The sequence below is a fragment of the Apostichopus japonicus genome, chromosome 11 (assembly GCF_037975245.1).
Source record: "Apostichopus japonicus isolate 1M-3 chromosome 11, ASM3797524v1, whole genome shotgun sequence".
Classification (NCBI taxonomy): Eukaryota; Metazoa; Echinodermata; class Holothuroidea; order Aspidochirotida; family Stichopodidae; genus Apostichopus; species Apostichopus japonicus.
In genome coordinates, this window is record NC_092571.1 from 12721453 (window position 1) to 12741142 (window position 19690).

Sequence of the window (19690 nt, forward strand, 5' to 3'; positions counted from 1 at the left end):
TACATAATATCTGCTTCTCTGTATCTCAAGTAACATTTTCAGTAGCGAGTGCGAGCCTTCCGATGGACAAATTCAACAAACATCATCTAGTGATTAGCTCTTCACCACTCTACTGCAGGGTACATCTATGAGTGTAATTCTCTGTGTTGCATACACAATGCTCTTTAAAGCAGTATTATGGCCGATGCATTTGCCGTGCATCGAGCTCGATTAGACCAATATTTTGAACCGACCCTGTGGTGATAAGCAGGGGACAGCTTAGTTATCATCTGCGGTACAATTGATCTTCACATCCTCTTAGTCTTAGGTATGAATAAGAACAATATGTCAATAAACAATATTAAAGTGAAAAACATAAGTAAAGCAAAACATTTTGCTGTTAGTGTGGATCTATGATATATCACACTTGTTTGCTTCAAGTCCACTTCTGGAACCAAAAGTGTAAAAATTTCAATCACCCCATTAGGATGCAAATTTCACTGCGATGCTTTAAGAATTTGCTCCTCTTTAATCAGTGTTAAAACAATCGATTCTCCACACTAACGAAGCTTGTCACGATTATTACATGGTTACTTAGTCATCATTATGTCACAATTTATCGCTATAAAAACTCAGCTGGAAGGAAACCTCCGTACGTATTCCATCCTTAGTCTCTAGTTTTCATTTCATTTGCTTGTTTCTAGTTGGAGAAGAGCGGTGCTTCCAAATTTGAAAACCTGGTAGTCGCCCAGTGGGCATTAAAGAAGAAATCGCCGATCAAACCAACCCATGCCGCATGGCAAAGAATTGCTGTCAAGGTAATAAATAACACCACTTTACTTTTCATAATATTTTTTGGGAAGTTTCTATTTTGAAATAAGCTTCTTTTTTCTTAAAAGTGTTTATTTTCTCCATTTTACTGGCTACTACAAATCGATAGCTCTCGCAGTCTCTGTCCTTAACTTCTTTCTTTCTTTTCCTGTATTTATTGAGAGGAATCAACTAAAATAGGGTCCCCATTTCCAAGAAACTAAAAATGGCATAAATTATTCTGGAATGGATTAAACAGTACCGCGAGTTAATAATATGGAAATTGCTATAAATGGCTCGACGTTAGATTATAAGTTACGATGGATTGCCCTCCTGCATCAGATCAAATATAAACTTGTGAATTATTAAACATGATTTTAAAGCCATTATTTATCCTATATACTTACTCATTCCATAGAAATCATACTTTCAAAGCGAGTGAGCCAGGTTCAAGCCAATCAATCACATCTTAGTTTTTATGAGCGGGGCTCTTTGGAACAAAACATTTAAGTTAAAAGTCACCTCTTTAATGACTCATGTTGGTAATTTTGCATCGTAAATGGAATAATTGATCAGAAAAAACGGAAAAAAACGAAAAAGATTACAGTGCTATTCCTGCCATCGGGATATTAACTTTCACATTGAAATGAGTAGTAATACCAATATGGTATTTTTTTTATTTTTTTAAGTTTTTAATTTTTTTTTACGTCTAACCAGCAGCTAAGGTATAACATATACTGCTCTTAAGAAATCAATTGCATGAAATATTTATAGTAAATGTCCTTTTTAGTTATGAAATTTAGCACATGCACATTGCACTTTTTCCCAATCAAGTTGAGCACCGCACTCAAATATTGTTTTCTCAACGATTATATGTATATATCATGGTTTTTCTTCTTCTTCTCTGGTTATGGCGTTAAAAGCAGTCAACAGACATCTCAAAAGAGCAAATGTGACTTATTAACAGGATCCATTAAAATATTTTCAGTCCACATAGTTTCATCCCTGTGGACATTTGTGTTGAGTATAAATATCTAAGCACATTATATTGGTTATATTACTACATGTCTCTCTGCAAAATGTGTAATACATTCTTTGCTTTTTTTTATTGTAAAAAGCACGATATGTTAGTTTTTTTCTTTTATACATCTTCGTCATTCACTTCTCCTCTACGTCTGGTTGCCGTGGTTTTTTGCTATAGGCAAGGGAAAGTTCTAAGCGTCACAGGAGATCTTCGTCGGGGCTTTCCGGGACACTCCGTAAGCTCAAGGCCAGTAGGGTACGTAGTAACGTCACACACAAAATATCCCTGATTGTGGTGGTTAAAAGAGCCATGTTCCTGCATTCAACCGCCCCCCTCCCCCATACCCTCTTCCACTCTTGTTTGCATGTCATGACTTCTCACCCCCATGCGCATCACTCGTTGGTGGACAGCTTGCTTTCTTTGCCATTTTCTCACTTTTCGCTATTATCTCAAGGGCTTGTATGTTAGTTGGAAGCCATATCTCCTTTCAACAGGTCAATCGAGTTAAATCCTATTACTTTCTATACAAATAGCATATTGCCGGTGTCTTTTTAGGTTACTTTCAAAAATCTTTCTGTGTGGTGAAGGGAAGTACAAAAAGAAAAACTCCCATGTGTTAGTATTTAATGCTCTCAACGTTCACCAGCTTAGGAATTTACAGTGTGTGTTAAAAGACAATGATGGCTCGTCAGAGCTTCCTTAACCCCTCACGCATATAAATAGTATGGGGCAAGGAATGAAAAATGATCTGGTTTAATTCATAAAATTATATTTGGAATTTGGGGTCATTTTTGGTATAACAATCATCATTTTGGCAGACAAGTGGACATTCCAAATTTCCAGTTTTTATGCTAATTATGTATGCAAATTTGGCCGTCAGTTTTGGCCTTTATAGAGATGGTTTCCACAAAACAATGCAATCATTATTTTGTAAATGTATACAGCTTGGTTATTGAATCCACTTGCAAAGATCTTTTCAATTAAAACTATTGAGTCATATTTTCCCAAATTTGTCAGTCATTTTTCTTTGCCAAAAAATATTGTTATTGACAATAATTACAAGAACATTATTTTCCTGTTGGGCACTGTCATGAGCAGAATCAATAAACTCACATTACTTGAGAAAAGAGCAATTTGCTCATTCCTTGAAAATACAAGAGATGAAACCTTGCACGTTTGACAACATTTCATCGCCAAAAAAAAGTCTCCCTCTTAAAATGCACCCTATTTCCATCAAACGAGAAGGGTAAAAAAAAAAAAGTAAGTTAAAAGTCACATTTGTATTGGCTGGCAAATATGTGAATAGAATATTTAGCTGTAGCTGCAAGGAATAAGAGCAAAAGGGTTCCTTTCCTTTAATAAAGTAAAAATATATGGATTTAAAATAAAGAAAGAGACCGTGTTAAAGTTGAATGATTTGAATATTTTGTTTGAATATTAATGAGTGGCTATGATATGAATATTCAACAAGTCTACATACACATCAGCCAGTTGGGACAATTTCCTAATGCGAATACCTCTCTAAACTCTACTCCAATATCATGCCCTCAAAGCACTGGTATTGACAGTACAAACAGTTCCTAACCTTTCTCTGATAGAAGCATAATATTCATACTGCTCATACTGACAATACGAGTGCTCTGAAGCATTACATGACACTGCAGTATAGTAAAAATTGTCTCAACTGGGTGTATACATAGTCATGCATACTCTCATACTTATAGACATTTTGCTTTTCTCATTGAACCTGTATACTACTCAGGACCATGTCATCCAGTTTGGACAATTGTCTATGATGTCAGTACCAATTCTATTCTGACCTCTCATATCACACTTCAAAGCACTAGTACTGACAATATGAACAGTTCATATAACCTTTTAATAGAAAAAGGATATTCATACTGCTCATACTGCCAGTACAAGCTTGTGCTTTGAAGCCTTGTGATGTGAAAGAGTAGTTCATTGTCCCAACTGAGTGATGAATACCTCATGCATATGCATATATACTATCATAATAATTACCATAACGGGTGATGGAATGTTACATCATGTGTACCAAAGTATTTAATCAGGTAACTGTATTTAATCAGGTAAATGTAAAAGAATTTCCTACAGCGGGCCTTTAATAATCAGAAAGTTTTAATTTGGCTAATATGGAATTTATACGTTAAAGTTGTTGTGCAAGAAGACATGACATATAATCACCATGGCAAATTGTGAAAATTCATTATTCAAACTGCAGGTTTAAAAGAATGTTTGTTGTATTTCCAGTGTTGGTTATCAGTTCACTTTGATCAAAGCTGTAATGCAATGTAACAACGCGGGGTTAAGGCCAAGCATATACACAATACCATTTCATTTTGGGATTTCGTGGGATTTCTATATATTTAATACAAAACCCATGAGTTCCATATATTATTACAAACTCTTCTGGCCAACGGTAAGTGAGTTGATCTCTATCTATGCTTTGTAGATTAAATATGCAAAAGTGTAGCCTAGCAGCTCTCAATAACTCCTTCTCGCCCTTTGTTGTAGAAGTCCTTAGAATCTGAGATAATAGAATTTTTGCATTTTCAGTGACTTGAAATCATTAGCAAGAATTTATTTCAAACGTTTTCAAGAATGATTTCATTTTCACGAATCAAATACCAACCCGTCCACTGAGGTTTTATTGACTAAGAGCCGCATCTGCTAATAGTGACGACTGCTCTGCTAAAAAAAATTTGTCAGGAATGGATGCCATAGGTAAATTTTTTCCTAAATTCTGTTTCTTTGTTAGCAAACCCATGTTACTGTTGTTACGTTGACTGCGAAAGCATGCCCTGCCGTTTGGAGTGACTTTTAATGATAAAATGTGAAGGGTGCCAGCAGGTGGGGGGTGGGGTGGGGTGCTATTGGGGGAGGGGGGTTGTTAGCAGAGCTGTGCAAGGTAGTGGTGGACATAGGTGAATGGGTTTTGGTAAGCTGACAAGTGTTCAAAATATGTTCAAAATGAGTTGTTTTTAGTAATATTCGTGTTGTTAGTGTACGAGAGTAGTAACCAAGTAGGTTGCAATGAGCAGCAAAACTATAAAACTAAAAAATCAAGTAGATTAGTGTTAGGAAAATTAGTTGCAGCAAAAGTGACATGTGAAGCAAAACTTATGTGTTGTTGGCTGTGACTTTTTCTTATCCTATTTATTGCAGAATAATAATATTTTGTTGTGAACTTGAAAACACTGTTTTGATTAAATCATACTTTGTAAAGACAGAGCTACCATAATTGGAACATTAACTCGAGATTGGCATTCGAACATGAATATTCATTCTGTACTGTTCATTAAGATTTAGTGGCCTGGGGGGAGAGGGGAGAGGGGGGGAAGGGGATGGTACCTTCATGAATTAATGGATAACCCGTGCCATAGTATTTCCGCATCCTGTTTTGGGTAATGACTATAATCATTGCAATAGTTTCTGGCAAAAACGAAAAGAAAGAAGAGGATGCATACACATTTAGGTAAATAATGTTTTTTTACACCTGAGGAGAGGAACTCATTGCCTTATAAAATACATCCTCCACCATCAATTTTGACCCCACAATTGGAATGCATTTGGCTAATATTCCATTGTCATTATAAGCTTGTTGATGGTATAGTTATTAGTAAGTATATTTTTAATCTGTTTGTTTCTCATGTTGTGATTGTTTTTATCTCAATTTTTTCTCAAATTTTCTAAATTTGCATATCAAATTATGGACTGGAATTGTTAATATACCAGATTTGTATTAAATTAACTATGAGCGCGGCTAAATAACAGCTTTCTGCACCTTGTTGGGCAAGAACAATATTTCATAATATTCATACGGCTCATTTAACTGTTCTTCATGCTGCTTATGGTAAAATCCATTGGTTAATATAATAATTAGATCTAAAGATATGGTGAGGCTAACTTTCATTCATGATTTTATATGTTCCCTTTTGATTGTTTTCCATTTTATTTTATTTTATTATTATTATTGTTCTTGTTGTTCACCAAGTCACCATCGATACATTTTTGGGTGGGGGAGGAGAGGGGTGTGGGGGATGTTAACATGTTTTCCCATGTGACTGTTTTCCCATGCAACTGTTCTTGCCCATCTGACTTTTCAAATTTGCAACTGTATGTCCATATGTCGTAGTATTAAATTCCATGTGACAGTCTTTTTCCACATGAGTGTAAGTTTGCCAATTTGTAAACATGTTTTCCAGCCATGCAACATGTTTTCCCGCCATTCAAATGTTATACCTCTGTGATTGTTTTCCAAAATACTGTTTTGTGAATCAGTTTTCCCAATGGTGACTGTTTTCAGTCGATACTGTTTGCCCGACGACGATACTGCTGAATTCCCTCAGGACCTACTATTCATTGTGCAGTTTTCTCATGTTTACTGTTTTTCCAAACTGTGACTATTCCTTGTGTAACTGTTTACATGTGGCTATTTACCATGTAACTGTTTACCATGGGGCTGTTTCCACAATGACGTTTTCCCACATTACTCTTTGCCCACTTGGTGATATTCTGTTAATGTCTGTTTCGCCACATGCCTTTTTGCTTTTAGTGGTCAATTGGACATTTCTCTCGTTCCGGCCCACACTTTAACAACTCCCACAGTTGTTCCTCTAGGACTATACCTGCTATTATGAGAAGTTTTGTCCTACATGATCCGTTTAAATACTCTAGGGTTATTGATTGAAAGAATTTTGAAGATACTACACCTATTAGCATTTTAAAGCGATGGCCATTATTAGGCAACCATCCATTGATCTGCACAATTATCAAAACTTTTGTTATTTCTGAACTGCACGATTTAGGCTGTAAAATATGTCAACATTCATGCTCTCGATGTTGACTAATATTAATATTATATATAAATATATTATATTATTATTATAATATTATATTATATTAATATTAAGACGGTAAACACTCCAATAATTCATCTATAATGGATGAACATTCGGTAATGTGCAACCTGTTGTATACATGCAATTTCCAAGAGTGTCTGACAACTATAAAAATCACGTCACACTTCAAAGTTGTTTTATAGCATAACCCGTAGAAAACAATTTTGCTATCACCAACTAGGTGCCCATGACTTGCGTGAGATGCTTGCTAAATTTAATGTTCAAAAGTTGAAGGTTTACAGTCTTGTTGGAGGCTACTTTACAACTTAACTCCTGGTCAATTGGTAGCTTGTCACACCCAAGCACAAGTGTGCACAGCTCAAACAATCTCTCCTGGGGCAGTGCTACAGTGCACCACATCTACCTGTCCCCCGGGGGACTTCCCATAGGGTGCAGACACAAACTGGCGCACGCAAGTATATTTACAAGTCACCTCGCTAGTCCCCATTTATACACCTGGGTGAAGAGAGGCAATGGAGATAAAGTGCCTTGCCCAAGGACACAACGTAATGATCTAGCCGAGACTCGAACCTGCAAGCTTTAGATCACAAGTCCACTGCTTTTAACCACTTGACCAAAAAGCTCTCATTTGCCTCTTAGTGACCTGAAAATTACTCAATACATTTCAAAGATAGTATATGGAAGCTTGACTTTCTATAAAGCACTGTAGAGGATTTTAATATCTTATTTTACTTTTAAAAGATTATCACAATAAATGAAATGGAGAGGTATGGGCACCATCAGGTGTGTATTGGGGAGGGAGGGGGGGTGGGGTGAGGTGAGGGGTGAGGGGAAGGCAGGGGGTAAATCAAAGTAAACCAAGAGAAAGCTATCTGGTTAAATCTTGACGGATCCCTGGTTAATTGGTTGGTTTGTTTGATTGTAACCAGTTAACCGTTTACTTCTTTTGAAATGGTATTTAACCTGTTAAATGTGGTTGCAAAGGGATTGTGGGGGTGGAGGCCGGGGGTTTGTAGGGGGAGGGTGGGGATGTTGATATACTTTGTAACCACACGTTAGACGTCGCAGGTAACTTGTTGACGATTTTTAAACATCAGCTATGACAATTCTATCAAACAAACAGGATTATTATTTGAGGGATGGTGATTTATTAAGAAGATGATCGTTGGTTATAATATATGATGTTAAATAACATTTTGATGAGGAGAGATGAAAGTGTTATAGGAATATGTTTGGCATATACTGCTTGATCTTACATTCAGATATCTGGACCTGTGCAGTGCTTGGAATTGACTTTTGTCCTTTAAAAGTTTAGAAATAATTCTTACAATTTTTGATTATAACCGTCAGTAACCGATGACATATGAGGCCAATCATATGATGACATTTTATTTCTCCTGTCATTGGATGGCATTCCTCCAAAGGGATTTCCCCCAGTGGGTATTTACGATTAGGAGTTCAAAAAAATTTAATAAAAAAAAAAAGATAAATTCATTTTCTAAGCTCACTGCATGATAATAACAACTGTACCACATGAGTTGTAGCTTGTAATATCCGTTTATCAAATCGCTCTAAAGTTGTTGACATTCAAACGACTTTGATGTCACAAACAAAACAAACATGTTTTACATTTGGCCTCGGTAATTATGAGTCCCCACAAACACGCAATTTCTTAATTATTCTGTCTACCATGCTAGAAAATTGAATGCTCGCGTGTTAAGTTTTGGGGAGGGGTTTACAGCAGCAAGGAATTAGAATCAAATATAATATCTGAGACCCTGCCAAGATGTCCCAATTTAAAGACCAAAACAATAGTGTATGGAGTGGACTGCACTGTTGTCTCCTCTTTGAACTAATTTTGTCCTTTCTTGGGGGATGTGAATTATTTACTAGTTTAAGTCAAATGGATCTGTCATTGAGAAATAGTTTTGATGATAATTTTTATTTTTTTAAACTTTAATGATAATTTTTATAATAAGAAAATGAAAATTGTTTCACCACTATTCATCTTTAATTGCATGTGCATTTTTTTTTTGTCTGCTCTGTATTTACTGATAACATATGACACTAAATCTGTAATTTTCAACATTTGAAAATGTTTCATTTTTTTTAGTTTGAAATTTCCATTGAAAGGGAAGTGAAATCTTTCCAGTGTTAAAACGAAACATTTTCAGCTTTAAACCATAACACTTTCTGTTGTTCAACATACAGTATGTTGCCATGTGACAATTAGGAAAATAAATTTAACCATGGATGTGCAAGTTGTACAGTTACAGCTCCATGGTGTAGCATGTAGACCTGCCGATCGAGAATGAAGGAACAAAAATGAAGGAACAGTAAAATTGTAAAAAAAAATGAAAATGCTGAAGTATTATGTATGACTTTGAAATATTAGTTTTTAAGAAAGCTTACAAAAATCAAATAAAATTATCATTTCATCCTTATCCTACAATGTCAGAGAAACTACACGGTTTTTCCTCTTTTTGTTCTCCTTTGTTCGTTTGGCTTAAAGCTATTTTAGAAAGTGTTAACTTTGTGGATTTTTTGGAACACGCGATTATTTAGCTATTTACTACATCCTAGTTACCATTAAGTTAAAATACCATTCCAGCTACATTTTTCTTCTCCAAACATACCCTGTAATTTTTTACTTGACTATCATATGTCAATGCTAAATTATTGTCATATTTAGCAAATTCAATCTTTACTCCTTTACTCCATCAAATTTGATCCATTTTTTGCCATGCAGTGAATTTAAGGTAAAAGATAGTTGACAGCTTATTTCTTTACATTCAGAGTATTTCAATCTGCATGTGTTCTTCCCATTTGCTGTTACAACTTTTCTACCATGTTCTTGTGCATCTTGCTGACATTGGCTATAATTGTCACATGACAATCATTCCCATTGAAATTAAATTCATACCTCATGAAGTGATTGTTTTGCTCATCTGACTCTTCTCTTTGTTACCATATGCTGTATTTTTGGTTTTGATGATAATCATAACCAATGCATTCATAAAGGCGTATGTGTGTGCGAGTGCGTTTGTGACGCCCAGCTTGTAAACATGATATAGAAAGGAAGGTCAGACCAATTCATATTTACTGTGTAGAAGTACCACTTTAAATACAAGAAGTCTATTGTTTTGGTCGAGGTCAAAGGTCATTTGGGGTCACCCGGGGTCAAATTGTGAAAACCTTGTAAACACGATATCTCAAGAAGGGAAGGTCGGACTAACTTCATACTTAGTGTGGAGATGTACCACATTGAGTACAAGAAGTCTATTGTTTTGGTGGAGGTCAAAGGTCATTTGGGGTCACCAGGGGTCAAATTGTGAAATCCTTGTAAACACGATATCTCAATATTGGGAGTTTGGGCAGACCTTTAATTTAGTGTGTAGAAGTACCACATTGAGTACAAGAAGCCTTTTGTTTTTTGTAGAGTTGGTCATTTGGGTTCATCAGTGGTCAAATCTTGAAACCCTTGTAAACATGTACACCCTCACTATACGTTACATCAGATTCATAAAGAAAACTGCTCATGTTACATCATCGAAACCACAATGCATTTTTGCATTCTGGTGAATTCATTAAAATTTTCATTCATTTAAGTATTGAAAACAAAACAATTATGAAATCCATAGGAAAGGTTAAATCCTAGAATCTTGAAAGAGGTGGGTAGCATGATGGATGGGTGGTTGTTTTTTTTTGGGGGGGGGGGAGGGGTTGGGATGGCTTCTAGGGTCTATTGAAAATTTGCTATCATTAAAATGAGTAATTATTCAATACTGAAAAACTTGGTGTCAGCGGTGGGATGTTATGTATGGCTTTATTAAATGAAAGAGTACTGGGTGCTTAAAGTGGATATAAACCTCATAGACCAGGACATGTAATTCCTAATGGTATTTGTACAAAACAAATAGTGATTAAACATACACTGGTGCCAGCAGTGGGATGTTATGCATTACTTCAGTAAATGAAAGAGTACTGTGTGCTTAAAGTGGATGTAAATCTCATGGACAAAGGACATGTTATTCCTATGGTATTTGTAAAAAACAAATGAGTGATATACATACACTGGTGTCAGCAGTGGGTATGGATGACTTCATTAAATGAAAGAGTACTGTGTGCTTAAAGTGGATATTAATCTTATGGACAAGAACATGTAATTCCTAATGGTATTTGTACAAAACAAATGAGTGATAAACATACCTTGGTGTCAGCAGTGGGATGTCATGTATTACTTCAGTAAATGAAATAGTATTGGGTGCTCAAATAGGGATAAATCTCTACTTTTAGAGGATTTAATTAAATTTTAAAGTTAATGATCACGACACAACAGAAATGGGTTACAAGATTATTTTGTTTTCTTTTGGAACGACGTACAAAGTGGGGTGAGGGGGGGGGAGGAGAGTTTTGTTGGTTGTGACCCTGTGTTCATCTGTGGAGTTAAGAAAGGATAATTACACATGAATTGTCTTTTGATCTGAGAACCAACATACCCAATTAGCCTCAGTAACATTGTTCAAACAGGTACTCGTGTTTCTCTTGTGATTTCAGTAAATTCATTAAAGATAACTCATTTCTAATAGTTGCTTAACGTTCTCATCCCAGCAGAGAAAGTCTCGTTCGGAATCTTCCGAGTCCGAGAGTGCCGAAGACGGCAATCTTGAACTCTGCGTAGGAAAGAGGAGCAGTCTACGGCGCAACTCTTCCGCTCCGCCTCAACCCTGGAAGAAGAAGTCTATTATTTTGTCCAAGCAGCTGTCAGATTTGGTCAAGTACACAAGATCGGTAGCCTTCTCTGGCTTTCCTGCTGATAGTAAGATTTCTTCAGCTTTAGTTTTTATATTGCTTTTTGGTATTTTTTTTTGTTCAATTTATTGCAATTTTTCATTTTTATTTTTTTATTTTGTTTCATTTTATTCTTTTATTTTTTTGAAATTTTTATTTTTCAGTTTTCAATTTTTCATTTTATTGCAATTTTTCTATAATAATTTACAGCCATTTGTATTCATTTTGGTATTCCCCCCACCCCTCCCTCCTTTGGCAATTTTTAAGCTAAGGAACTCTACAACAGTGTGATTTATTTGTAATCTCAATTTAAACAAACCCTACTCTGTTGTCTGGATTGTTTGCATGTTTGTAATATATTTTAAAAGAAAAGAAGAAGTTTGGAAAGAAAAAGTCACATCAATTATAATGTGATAATGTGTCAGTTATAATGGGAATGCTTAGCCGGGTATCAATGAAGGCCAAAAAATCCCAGATAGTTGCAAGTTCCCTCTTTATAAAAGAACAACTGTACTTCAATTGAACCTCGTTATTATTACTGGAATGAGTTTTGGATGGTAGCTGACCAAAAAGTCCTCTTTGCCAGTAGATAATATATAATATATGTAATATATATATATATATTCCTAAAAGAATGTGTCATAATAATGTCCCATAAGCTCACAATGGGTCATACATTATGTTTCTTATAGCTTACCAAATGTTCTCAACCTTTCAAATCCACTTCACCCCCACCCCCACCCCAAATCCCCTTACGAGCACTTTTCACTTTTGTGGATTTTTGGAGAGTGCAGACCTTTGAGAAAGATCAATATACTGTTATTTTTGGTGACTTTTTAGCATTTGTTTTAGCATGCTACAATTAACCATGGTGAAAAGACATTTATTTCAACGTTCTGTTTCAGTGCCCTGCTGGGAACTGCCATCGCTGGGTGAGATGAGGGCCAGTAATCTCGTAGCCACCAGATCGAGAGAATTTGTCAACTTCACAGCCAGAAATCTGTGCCGAGTCTATCCATCGGCCTACCGTATAGATTCCAGTAACTATAGCCCTCAGCCGATGTGGAATTGCGGCTGTCAGTTAGGTAAGTTGCTCCATAAATTTGTCATCTTTTTCATCCTTTGGATGCCCTCCAGCATTTTGGTGACCCAAAGCGATGCAAAGAGATAGTAAGTCTTACGGAACAACTCGAGGCACAATTTTAATGTTGATCTGTCATGGTTTGGGGGAGGTGGGGGGGGGGAAGAGAAAATTTGAGTAATTTGGAAATGTTTGCATAGTGTTGGTTTTAAAAATATTTCACTACTGAAATATAATAAACCTTCTGAAATCTCCTGACTAAAGCTAAAATCGATTACATTTACACCAAAGTGTTACAGTTACACCAAAGCCTAATGTTAACTTCAAAAACCACTATTATTTTCAATATTCGACCATTTAAGATTTGTGTTTTCACTTGAAACAAACAAGAGAGCAACCAGTTAACATAATCCAGCATCCTTTTGTGTTCTTTACAAATTGTTAATAATTGTTATTTTTTAGCCATAAAATGCTATTTTGCTGTAACTGTGTTGCTTCCAAGGAGCTGATCTAATGGTCTTGTGAATTAGACTTTGTAGTCCAGTCATTTTGATTGATGGACCTCTAATATAAGAATGGTCATTTCTCAAAAATTGTAATTATGGTATAGCAATAGAGCCTGGAGGCTAGCAGTGGTATTTAGAGGACTGCAACTGGGGTGGGCACAAAATTTCTCTGGCAGACCGCAGAAAACACGTTTGGATACCGACTATACTCCTGTGACCAAAATTGACACATTATATTATATAGAAAATTAATAAAGTTCTACGAAAGCATAGTCCATATGTTACAAGATCCAAAATCAGAACAGGGGAATTTTAATCTACCTTCTGTGCCATTTCTAGAATTATCATCAGCTATATATGATAAATTGATCAGATTTTAAGGATAATTTTTCTTTTCTTCGTATAGACATAATTAACACATAGGAAACTGTTTCACCATTTTGTAATTTTCAAATTCCAACCCTAAATATCACTTAACTGTTTTTGTTTTTTTGAAGTATGCTTTTGTTTTCAGTATTCAAAATTTTGTTTATAGAAATGTAACACTCTTTGCTATTAAAATATTAATGTTTCCAGTACATGGAACATCTTATGTAGAGCTGGCTAGATCAATTTTGAAAGTGCAAGGATAACATTCTTGGTTCCAGCTGAATGGTAATTTTTTAATTAAGGAGGATGTGAGTCTACTTTGACCTCCCGGTTTTTATTGTTTTTCTTTCTTCTCTGAGGAACATGCTGGCTAATTATACTACCTTTGGGGCTGCAATAATTACTTAAATTTCTACAACCTGGTATAGGCCTACATATGAGAGATTGCAGAGTGGCTTGCATGTTTGCTCTAATACCAAATGTAATTTTCCCGTCATATCACCTCATTTCTATTCGCACATCTAATTTCTAATATTGTCCTTTTATTTTTTGGGGGTGATGGGGTTTGGGTGGTGGGGTGGGGATTGGGGTTGGGGAGGGTGTTAAGTGTAATGTCTTTGGTTGGGGTGTCCGCAAATAGGGCGAGGGGCCCGGGTTCGAATCCCGGTGGAGGCTGGAAGTTTTTTCACTGTTCTGGATTTTTCAACTCACAACGATTTCAATTACATATATCATTGAGATCGTAATGAGTTGGAAAATCCAGAACAGTGAAAAAACTTCCAGCCTCCACTGAGATTCGAACCCGGGCCTCCCGCATTTTATGCGGACACCCCAACCACCAGGCCATGGACGCTGATTGTTTGTCCAGAGGTTCGAAAGGCAGCTCGTGTTCACTTTCAGTTTTCCATTTTGCAATTGCCTATTAAATAAGGTTTTGTTAAATACATCCACACATTGTCCTAATTTATGTTCAATACTAGGGCCTAAAAAAAGTGTAAATTTTTATAGAAGAGAATATTAGAATGGAACTGATGTCTTAATATATTATTATTATAATTTGTTTTTTTGCTCTACAGTTGCCCTAAACTACCAAACAGAAGGTCGAGTTATGCAGTTAGCAAGAGCTAAGTTCATGTCCAACGGAAATTGTGGCTACGTCCTCAAACCTCAGGTTATGCGCGAAGGTGAGGTTACAAAATTGACTTATTTTGAGCAGGCTTTCTTACTGATTTCTCTCCCTCGTGTTTGAACGTGTTTCTCCAATTGTGAGATCTTTAATCACACGTAACTGATGACCACATTTCTACACTTTCTTCTTCAACAGAGACGTGTGCATTTGAACCTAATTTATGCGATCCACTGACCAATCAGAAGAAGTTATTAACAATAAGAATCATCAGCGGACAACAGCTTCCAAAACCTCCTCAGAGCTTACTTGGGGAGAGGGGTGAGGTAAGTAAAAGCTAGGGCATACCCAGTTTTTACGAAGTATATTTAAACAAAATTCATACAAGATGTGTTTTTTAAAACCTTGTCTGCGGGAGGAATTTTGCAGGCCTTTTTGACAATGGTTGCCATAATTCATCTTAAGAGAGGAGAATGGTATGGTGCCTTGGAAGGGGCAGGTCTTATTAATGATGGTTGCCATCTTTCATCTGAAGAAGGGAGCCTCACAGTATGGGGCCTCGGGAGGGGTGTAAATTGAGGGATTCCCTTCCGTGTTTTGAGAACAATTTGATTTGATGATATGACTCAGTGCAAGAGGCTGGAGTGGACTTGTGGATCAAGTTGTTTGGTTTTCATGTCCAGGGCTTCTGCTCTATCTTGGCTAGTGACTTTTACTTTTAAAGAATCACTGAAATGGCAGCAGACTTGAAGTTAATATGCAGTATGCCTTGAAGATCAGAACAGTGAGAGGACTAGTACTAACTAGTCTTGTTCAAGACCCTGGCATTCTGCTGTTACTTTGCCTGTCACAATTAATATCAGTGCGCTCTCACATCCTCTTTCCAACATCTGTCAAAACCAGGTTCGTTTAAAGGCCGATTCTCCTGAAAAGCAGATTTGTGGAAAGGCGCCCTCAGTTTGTGTCATAATTCGACGATATTGAATATGGAACGAACGTTTTGACAAAGACTAAGTACTAACTGACAATTGGGCATTTCTGAGCTCAAGTTGGAGCAGATTAAGGCCGGTCATCACCATCGAGAATTACAAATTTATTGGAAGTTTACAGGTCCAGATGACAGTCACACATACAAGATCTGGATGTATGGTTATTTTATTATTATGATTTTAAAATCATTTTGTGATAAAAAGAGGTTTGCCAGTCCGACTAAATGGGGAAATTTATTTTTTCTTCATTTCCACCATTATTTTACAGATTATTGATCCATATGTTGAGGTTGAAGTGATTGGCCTTCCAATTGACTGTATCAAAGCAGTGACAAAAACAGTTCAAGATAACGGTAGGAAAATAATCCCTCTCATCTCGCTCTCCAGTAAAAAAATCTCTAGATTTCTATTAAAAAATCTGTAGATTTCTAGTAAAAAAATCTCTAGATTTCAGTGCATTTGTATCTTTTGCATCAATCAAAGTTATTTAAATTCGGCTATAAAAATCAAGTTCTGTTTCTGATGTAAATTAGCCCTCTGGTCAGTGTGGATAGGGTTTCCACAATGCCCAGTACATCAGAGTCAGTGATGAGGGGGAGGGGGAGGTGGAGGTGGGGGAGGGGGAGGGGGACGAGGAGAGGTAGTAGAGTTGCTCGTCAACATCAGGGTGAATAATTCTGTAAAGCCTGTTCCCTCGTTTGTAGCCATTTGCAGAATCATAACGTGAACTCAGAACTTGCTCTTCATTCTATATCAAATTTAATTTATTTTTATGGGAATGGAAAAAGGGGTATGAGGGATTGAAGAAAGATATGAGGGAGAGGGGGAGGGGGGGGGAAGGGTTTGGTATGATATTGTTTGCACTTTTCAACAATGTTGCTTATTTATGTTACAATTGTACACCTGATCAGGGCTATACTGCCCTACTGGTTTATCAGCTCAGAACCAGGGTCCGAGGTCTCCAGGTGTACATGCCGAAGGCCCGATCTCATCCTGGTCGCCCGATGTGCCAATTCTATAATTATTATTAACGTATTATTATTTACAAGGTCCCAATAAAAGTCAATTGGTTCACTTGACCACCCAGTACCAAGTTATGTCATGATTCACCCCACCCCCCACCACCCACCCCCGTGCATCTGATCCCCTAGCTGTCCTCCTCATTTGCACCCTGTCTGCTCGCTGGCTACGATAATGAATCGTTCGACTCCTGTAGGCCCTAGAATTTCTAAACTTTGTCCAAATAATGTGTAAAATAATTTTTCATTAATACTCAAGATGAAAAATGAGGAACTTTATTTTCACTTTTTTTCACTTTTTTTCGGGGGCAGGTTTCAACCCAAATTGGAACCAGACAGTCTTCTGTACGTTGCATATGCCAGAAATTGCTCTGATCAGATTTGCTGTTTGGGACGAGGATCCAATCGGCAGAGACTATATCGGTCAGGCAACGTTCTCAGTCCGGAGTTTATTGCCAGGTAAGGTCAAGTTGCAAGTGTGTACCCGTTTGAGCCTTAAGGGGAGGCGGGGTGTTTTGGGAGGGGGGGGGGGGTTGATTTGAAAGCCGAAAACATAAAATGCCTAAAATTGCAGTTGCTGACGCCAAGTCCCATAAGAGTACCTTCCCCTTGGAAATATTATTTTTTTTTTTTTTTTTAATTTAGACATCAAACAGTGCAGTGTAGGCCATATTTAGACCGCACACTTTTTTGAAAGGGGAAGTGTACACCCCTATGAAACCCTCTCCCCTACCTGTGTCCACACATAATATAAAGGGTTTGCAATTAGGTTCACACAAAAAAAAAAACTGAATGTGTATGTACAGAATTTTGATCTTGCAGCGATGAATTTCCGTCTCACTGAGGTCAAACTGAGGGGGTGTGGTGGGGTGCTTGGAGTTGGGGGGGGCAGAGTGATCTTGTAGTCCACTACTACCAATCAGATTTATCTTTTGCTTTGCATGACATATTTGTTCAATTAAATTTCTCTTTTTTTACCCATTAAGGCTACCGACACATTCATCTTGAAGGCTTGGACCATGCGACTCTTTACATTCACGTCATGATAGAAGATTTTGATGAGAAGGTATAAGTTATGAGCAAGTTTCTGTGATTTGAATAATCATGTACAAATCAGTGTAGCTCTTTATGTAAAAATATGAACACTTCTTAGACGAACTGTTTAGAAAAATGATTTTTTTCTTTTTCTTTCTTGACCCATCTGGATTAGCATTTAAATATCATAGACCCATTAATATCTATATGCTGTGAAATAAGTTTTGTGTGAGTCAATTGGCTCCCTTCAAGTTTCATTGTGTCTATACATGTGTCTAAACAACAACTGCAGAAAATAAAAGAAATATGTGAGCTACTGTATGATGAGATAAGCACAACTTCACAGGTCTGACCGGGATGGGATATATGGGTTGGGGTAGGGGAGCATGCCCTCCAAAAAAAGGAGATTTTCAACATCAAAAATAAAGACCTACTGACTGTCATATAATTATGTCTACCCCCAATAGATTAAGTTCTGCAAATGATGGAAACCACAGAATTATGGGAATCTGACCCTGGCCAAGGGTTCTTTGCCAGGCCCCTGGACCCCAGGCCTTAGAAAGAGGGGTTCCATGATATTTGTCCCTGTTGCTGGACCTGACTCCGGTTGCCCTGCAACCACATTTCGTTGTGTATGCTTTAAAATCAATTGTTTGGTCTTCGATATCTCGTACAGACTTTGCACAGGTTAACTCGAGCCCGAAGCAGTAACAAGCACGACTATGCCAGGACCAAATCCGTGGACCTTGACATCCCAGTGATGGGGTACGCCGGAGGCAAGTTGTCACCGAGGCGAGGGGGGAACAAGATACCCTTGACCCAGAGGTTTAACATCATGCGTAGACACACCGCTGCATCCATATTCATGGTGGGCGATTCATCGTCATCTTCCTCGGCCAGTCCGACCAAAACGCAGAACTCGACGACGACGGCCGCCGAGGAAGACACGATCCACAAGAACAACAAAGGAGAAGGTGAGAGCAACACTGAACACTTATTTATCTTGAAATATCAAACCCAAATGCACTCAATCGTAAAATTTCGGATACAGTTGAAATTGGCAACTTTAATATTCTGACTTACTTCCTAGCTGCCAACAAAAAAAATAAATCTCCGATGAAATGTCATGGGAAATATTGCCCATACTTTGTTAAAAAAAAAAAGAAGAATATAAAGGGAAGAAAAACAAGGCTCAACTGTCAAATGATGTAAGATTTTGACCTGACAGCATATTGTTTTCAAAGACCTTTCTGTGGGTCATAATCACACCCCAACCCTTAATGATAAACATCACTGAGTGAAAAACCTTGGAATGCCACACAAGTTGGGAGACCATTAGCAAAATATAACTTTATTAAACAATAAAGGAAAAATCAAGAAACTTTGAACATCTATAATTCAATTTCAACTGTATCCAGATGCAGGAAATTTTTACATTGCAAAAAAAGAACATTAAAAAAAAAATATATTGCTAGAGAATTTACATTTATTAGGTACATCAATCTCCAGCAGAGCCCCTTAAGTCACATACAGTTTGATTCATGTTAAAATCGTATTTTGAGGAATACATGCAAATTTTTTTTTAAATATGAGTTTGAACATGAGGGCATGATCATAGATTTTTCAGTTTCATCCTTGTACCATATTCAGGGGCATAACTAGACATTTGTTTTTAGGGGACCCCAATGGTTTTCAAGAGCAGGCAGAAACTATTTTCTTAAAATAGGTGGAGGGGGGGGGGGAGGAAGGCAAGCAAACATATGTGGGGACGGGGAGAGGGAAAATTCAATTATCCTTTTTAACTTCAAATGACGTTTTTGTTTTATATATATTTTTTTCTTTTAACTTGCTTCTTTATTGGCAAAAGGCTCAAAATGCCATTGAGAGAGGTAAGTTTATTATCTACCTGTGTACTGCTGTTACTTCTTCTCTGGTGTTCAATAAACCTCTCGACTGTACTTGTCTTGTTCTGTATTGATGTCATCCCTTCTGTTATCTTCTGACATGGCATCTGGATCGTTTTTAAAAACATTCCAGAAAAAGTATTAAAACAGATCAAATATGGATCATACATCTAA

At 37.0% G+C, this 19690-nt stretch overlaps 1 protein-coding gene across 6 annotated transcripts in view; it reads left to right on the forward strand.

The window, feature by feature from the left end:
- LOC139976251 (uncharacterized) overlaps positions 1 to 19690 on the forward strand; it is a 54997-nt gene that overhangs the window by 31115 nt on the left and 4192 nt on the right. For 3 of the 6 annotated variants that reach the window (XM_071984872.1, XM_071984876.1, XM_071984877.1), the window contains 10 exons: positions 684 to 797; positions 1991 to 2068; positions 11308 to 11515; positions 12393 to 12572; positions 14520 to 14627; positions 14768 to 14895; positions 15827 to 15911; positions 16890 to 17036; positions 17564 to 17643; positions 18289 to 18586. In XM_071984872.1, the coding sequence (XP_071840973.1) occupies positions 684 to 797; positions 1991 to 2068; positions 11308 to 11515; positions 12393 to 12572; positions 14520 to 14627; positions 14768 to 14895; positions 15827 to 15911; positions 16890 to 17036; positions 17564 to 17643; positions 18289 to 18586 (1426 nt within the window). The remainder of the gene's footprint in view (positions 1 to 683; positions 798 to 1990; positions 2069 to 11307; positions 11516 to 12392; positions 12573 to 14519; positions 14628 to 14767; positions 14896 to 15826; positions 15912 to 16889; positions 17037 to 17563; positions 17644 to 18288; positions 18587 to 19690) is intronic. The other 3 variants (XM_071984873.1, XM_071984874.1, XM_071984875.1) reach the window with 3 other exon arrangements.